This window comes from Bos indicus, chromosome 23 (assembly GCF_029378745.1).
Source record: "Bos indicus isolate NIAB-ARS_2022 breed Sahiwal x Tharparkar chromosome 23, NIAB-ARS_B.indTharparkar_mat_pri_1.0, whole genome shotgun sequence".
NCBI classification, from domain to species: Eukaryota; Metazoa; Chordata; class Mammalia; order Artiodactyla; family Bovidae; genus Bos; species Bos indicus.
The window spans coordinates 18740767-18746870 of NC_091782.1; the positions used below are offsets into that span (position 1 = coordinate 18740767).

The following is a 6104-nucleotide window of genomic DNA, read 5'->3' on the forward strand; positions in this document are numbered from 1 at the left end:
TTCAACCATAGCTAGAACCTGTGAGCAGTGGGGTCTCTGCTACGTGGGCTACACTTGTTGATGGAGCGTGCGGGGAGTCGTGCCCTGGTCTTCCCGGGAGTGGAGGATATATGGAGGCATTCTCACCATGGCCCCAGACAGGCCTCCTCGGCTGGGAACTACACATTCCAGCCTAGGGTTGAGAGGGGACTGGGGCAGGGCAGACGTTCAGCTGGTACAGGCCGGCACGGCCACCTGATTGGTGAACAGCTGCTGTTCCAGCCCCTGAGATCCCCGTATGCCTCTCTGGCCACCCCAGTCCCTTCCTTCGTCCTCTGGACCTCCCCACCATCCAGAAACTGAGGGATTTACACTTGGCTCAGCACCTGCCCCCAGCTCCATGTAAGCTGTGCCTGGGCTGTCATGGGTGTTAGCTACTTTGGCAGTCAGCCTCAGTGGTGGGGGTGGTGCAGAAGGGGGTGAGGGCTGGTGCCCCAAAGCTGGAGCTGACCAGGGCCGGGTCTTGGGACTCAGGGAAGCTGGAGCCAGCACAGCAGCCTGCAGTGTACCCTGCTTCACTTTTCCTGATGCTTCCACCTGTGTTCTGGAAGGAGCTGAGTCTGAACGAGGGGGCTGGCAGATAGGGATGTGTGCAAAGAGCCATCTCTCTAGGGGACCCCAGTGGGGCATGGTTCACACAAGCAGCACCCTCTGGAGGGCACTACCTGGAATGAGGGCGTGCTCAGCCTCTCTCTGTGGGGAGGGGGAGCTGACAATGAGCTCTAGGCCCAGAAGCTGACCTGCTCCAGATGCACACCTAGGGCCAGCACCCTTCCCGGGCATTGCCTGGCTCTCCAGGTGGCAGAAGTCCCATGCACCCCAAGGTGCCTGGCTCAGTGCTGGGTCCTGATGAAGTGTTCAAGTGGCCTGTGGAGAGGCGGCCGGGAGGCTGAGCTGTGAGTCAAGAGATGTGGATGACTTCATTCAGATGGCCTTGGGCCTCTTTCGGGTCCTCTGGCCAGTGAAGGGATTTTCATACTTCTTTAGCAGTGGAGCCTTTTTCAAACGAAATCCCAAGTGAAATTCCAATCAACGGGGCAGATGAAACTTGAGTGTGCTGTGTCTGCCCACTCCCACACCCGCCCCCAGCCCATCCCCACCCCCCGCCCCCTCAGGCTTCCAGGAATCCGTCCCATGTCCTCCTGACACAGATACCCCTTGACTAATTGTCTGCTTCACTAATTATCTCGAGGATGTTAGGCCAGGCTGCTCCTGGAAGCTGAGGGGAAGTCTCCTCCACTCCCCATGGCCTGCCCTGCACTTCTGGGTCTGGGAAGGCAGGCAGGACAGTGGGGCGACTCCTCTTAGGGGGCCAGTCATTAACTGGCTTTATCTTTGTGAACCGTCCTGGGGGGCCTGGGTCATGGGTCAGACTTCCAGTCCAGACCAGGGAGTCACTGGAGGAGGAGAGAAGGGACCCTTCTTGCAAAGAGGTCGGGGGCACTTGCTTCTTCTTTTTACCCCCGCTAGGATTTCCCTGAAGGAAACTACGTTACAGCCAACTCAGTGACTGCCTGCTGACACAGTTGCTCCAAAGAGAGGCTAAAGCAGGAACTAAGCCCTAGTCATCTTTGGCAGGCATCGTGTGATTTCTTCCTTTTCTTTCTTTCCTTTCTTTGCTCCCTCCCCCAACAGAAGGATGGGATACATCCATTTCCCTATTCCTTTCTGTTTGACTTTAGCCAAATGATAGTATGTTTGCATTCTCCGAGGGTTTGCTCACACATGGCAGTAGGGACAGGAGAAAGGGAAGAGAAGTAACATTACATGAGATCTAATCTAGGCCGAGAGCCTTGCTCATATTCGCTGTCTCCGTACATCTCCCCATAACCCTGGAAGGTAAGCACGAGGACTCCCATTTTACAGATAGGGAAACTGCGGCTCAGACGGATGCAGTTGCTTGTCCTAAGTCTCATGGCTTGGACATGGAGAATGAAGACTGAGCCCAGTCTCTCTGGCTTTTTCCACTGCATGTTACACGCGAGGAGGGTGTGGTTAGGGAGCCAGGGCCGGGGTGTTTCACAGTGAGGGTTCTCCAAGCTGGTGTGTCATTTCAAAAACGACAGAGGTCTTGGCCTGCCAGGTAAGAGCAGAAGCAGTTCTCTATCTGCTGGGATTCCAGGGGTTTCTTGCAATCACATCTCCCCTCTACCACTGGCGCTGTGCTCCAGATGTCACCATTCGTGCTAAATTTCTTGGAGTGAAGCCTTGCCCTCTCCAGGAAACTTTAGAAACACACAAATCCCTAGGATATGTGACATTTGTTTTTGTTTTTTATTTTTTTGGCTGCGCTGGGTCTTCATTGCTGCATGTGGGCTTTTCTCTAGTTGGGACAAGTGGGGACTACTCTCTAGGTGCAGTGCCTAGACCACCCTTTCATTGCAGTGGCTTCTCTTGTTGCAGAGCACAGCCCCTACAGTGCAGGCTCAGTAGCTGTGGGGCATGGGCTTAGTTGCTCCATAGCAGGTGGAATCTTCCTGGGAGGGATTGAACCCAGGTCCCCTGCATTGGCAGGCGGATTCTTAACCCCTGTACCACTGGGGAAGTCCAAGATACGACGTTTTATATCAGTGATCTCAGTTGGAGTGTTTGATGGAGCTGTGACAGAACCTCAAAGCTTAGGGAGAGGCTTTCACCTAGAAGAAGCCTGAGGTCCAGAAGAGGGGGCTGACCTGGTGGAGGTCACACAGCATGCGGCCTATTTGAGTTTTTTGCCCAGTGCTGTTTCCAGTCTCCACATGTCTGTGGCAGGCAGATGGGAAGGCTCTAGGCACCAGGTGGGGATAGGAAGGGGACAGAACTGGAGGAAAGGTCTTTGTGCTTTGAGCTCCGCCCCAGCTGAGTAACCTGTGCTTGTCACAGGCTGGTGTCCTCTGCCCACCTCCTGTCGCCCCTGGGCAAACAACGGCAGCGCTTGATGTGCAAGCTGGACCTACCTCTAGCGTCTGCTTGTTTGGTTAAATACTGGGGCAGAGACATGCTGTCCCAGAGGGCTGGGGGAAACCAATGTGGGGCTCACTTCCCCACCCCTCCAGGGAGCGGCATTGTCCCTATGTGCTTTGGCTGGGAATGTTTCAGAAGAAGCCCTAATCCTCTGCTCTGCAAAAGCTCTGTCACCCAGGGGAGAGCTGGGAGAGCTGAGGGAGCTGGCCGCATCCTCCAGATCTCTCTTTCCTGCCTATTCCCTATCCCCACTCCATTCAGCTGGCTAGACTCCTGCTCTTCGGTCAAGACTCTAGTGTCACCTCCTCCAGGAAGCCTTCTCCCACTCCCAGAGTACCCCTTTGGAGAGTTTCTATTTTCGGTGTACTCTTTTGTTCTCCTCCACACAAGAAGCCCCTTCTACATTGTTGTAGCCCCAGGGTCTGGACCGAAACAGGGCTCATAGGTTGAATTTAATATTTGAGAGTGAAAGCGTTAGTTGTTCAGTCTTTGCGACCACCAGGCTCTGTCCATAGGATTTTCTAAGCAAGAATACTGGAGTGGGTTTCCATGCCCTCCTCCAGCGATCTTCCCAACCCAGGGATCGAACCCAGGTCTCCTGCGTTGCAGGTAGATTCTTTACCATCTGAGCTACTAGGGAAGCCTCAATAATTCTTGTGGAATAAATGTTCTGAGCTTCTTCCCGCCCAAAGCCCTTCTTGATGCCCATTTTGGCTCTTCTGACCACCCTGTTTCAGCACCTTCCTAACTCTCTGTGCCTCTCTCAGGGCCTCTTTCCCATCCTACCTTCTTGGGTAGCTGTGGGCAGCTGTTGGTGGGCAGGAACTCCCCAAGGCAGGTGTTTCACTCCTGTTTGTTTGTTTGTTTGTTTTTTCCAGAATTCTTATTTATTTATTTATTTTTTTACTTCACAATATTGTATTGGTTTTGCCATACATCAACATGCATCCGCCACGGGTATACACGTGTTCCCCATCCTGAACCCCCCTCCCACCTCCCTCCCCATACCATCCCTCTGGGTCATCCCAGTGCACCAGCCCCAAGCTTCCTGTATCCTGCATTGAACCTGGACTGGCGATTTGTTTCTTATATGATATTATACATGTTTTAATGCCATTCTCCCAAATCATTCCCCCCTCCCTCTCCCACAGAGTCCAAAAGACTGTTCTATACATCAGTGTCTCTTTTGCTGTCTCGTATACAGGGTTATTGTTACCATCTTTCTAAATTCCATATATATGCGTTAGCATACTGTATTGGTGTTTTTCTTTCTGGCTTACTTCACTCTGTATAATAGGCTCCAGTTTCATCCACCTCCTTAGAACTGATTCAAATGTATTCTTTTTAACGGCTGAGTAATACTCCATTGTGTGTATGTATCACAGCTTTCTTACCCATTCATCTGCTGATGGACATCTAGGTTGCTTCCATGTCCTGGCTATTATAAACAGTGCTGCTCTTGTTTTGCAGATGAGGATCCGAGAGGCTGAGTAACTTGCCTGAGGAAAAACAGTCAAAGAGTGGAAGTATCACTTGGCTGCATCTGGATCCAGAGTCCCTGCGCTTTCCACTGCCCTACTTAGATGGCCCTGGGTCTCCTATAATATCAGCACAGCCTGGTGCCCCCAAGGCTTTGAAAAAGTCCCACAGATTGGAACCCAGCTCAGCTCCCAGGCACCCCCCAGGTCGGGAGGGAGAATGCAGCTTTAGAACCTTAGCTGTCACCTCTGCCACCACCTTCTTCCCGGCAGAGGGACTCCCTCCAAGACTGGGTAAGGGTGTGAAAAAGGGGCAGCAGTGGGCAGGATGGGGGTCAGACGCCGAGGGGGTAGCAAAGATTGGAGCATCAGGAAGTGAACATGCCTGGGACTGTTGGGGAGCAGCGATCCAGGGAGAGAGCTTGGTGTTTGGGGATTCGACTGAGGCCTGTGAAGGAGAAGCAGATGGGGCCTGGGGCTCCCCCAGAGTGTGGCCCTTCCCTGTCCCTTCTGCTCCCTCTCCATTTTTAAAAAATTTTATTTTTATTATTACTATTTTTGGTTGTGCTGGGTCTTTGCTGTGGCAGGGGCTCTTCGTTGCTGTGGGCGGGTTTTCTGCAGTTAAGGCGAGAGGCTCTTCGTGGTGGTGCAGGGGCTTCTCATTGCGGTGGTTTCTCTTGTCGTGAAGCACAGGATCTAGGGCACAGGGGCTCAGTAGCTGGGGCACACGGGTTTGGTTGCCCTGCAGCACGTGGGATCTTAGTTCCCAGAGCAGGGATTGAATCCATGCCCCCTGCATCACAGGCAGATTCTTAACCATGGGACCCCCAGAGAAGTCCCAGTTCCCTCTCCCTCTCGCCTCCCCTTGCCCTGACTGGCTTCTGTTTTTGGGTTTTCTCTGCTCTAATCTTGTTTCCTAAGTGGCATCATTACCCTGAGTCAGACCTCCAGATCCAGATGGGAATACAACATTGGCACTGGGAAAAGAGGGCTCTCTTCCTTGCTTTTATCGTGAAGACAGACAGAGAGAGGAGAGATAGAGAATTGAAGCAGACCAACCCAGTTCTTTCTCCAATTCAACATATTCTGTTCCTGCCCTTGTGGAGGATCAGCTCTGGGTCCTGCTAGGCGCCTGGGGCTTGGGGGATGGAGCGAGGGAGAAACCTTTCTTCCATCACAGAGGATCCAACTGAGAAATGTTTAGACAACAGTAAGGCTTACCGACTCTCTCCCCCACCTCCCTTTGGAGGGGCTTCGGAGGGGCTCTACCTCTTCATTCCTGCAGGGAAGCGCCCCCACCCACACGGGGAGAGTGACCCTGAACCTCAGAGGTGTCAGGATCAGCAGGACAAAGTACAACCATTGTGCCTTGGGCCCGATCACTACTCCCTTTGTCTGGGGCTCCTGCTGGCTCCTGGCCACCTTTCACACTCTTCTCCACCCACCCCTGCCTTTCTTTCCCCCTCCCCTGGAACACCTTCCTCTTCCTCTTTGGCTTCTTCTGAACTGCTTCAGAGCCACAGGCCGAGGCTGTCCTGGCCATGAGGTGGGGTCCTCCGAGTGGGGCTGAGGTCGCCCCTTGAGAGGGTCAGGCCTCACCTCTGTCTGGGCTGCTCTCTGCTCCATGCGCCCCCCACCCTCCTC

General features: G+C 53.4%; 1 protein-coding gene across 3 annotated transcripts in view; it reads left to right on the forward strand.

Annotated features, from left to right (window-relative positions):
- Positions 1-5015, forward strand: part of RSPH9 (radial spoke head component 9) — a 113184-nt gene extending 108169 nt beyond the window's left edge. For all 3 annotated transcript variants that reach the window (XM_070778050.1, XM_070778049.1, XM_070778051.1), the window contains one exon: positions 4453-5015. Coding sequence is in view for 2 of the 3 variants with exons in the window: in XM_070778051.1 (XP_070634152.1) it covers positions 4453-4472 (20 nt within the window). In the remaining variant the exon portion in view is untranslated. The remainder of the gene's footprint in view (positions 1-4452) is intronic.
- Positions 5016-6104: the final 1089 nt, after the last annotated feature.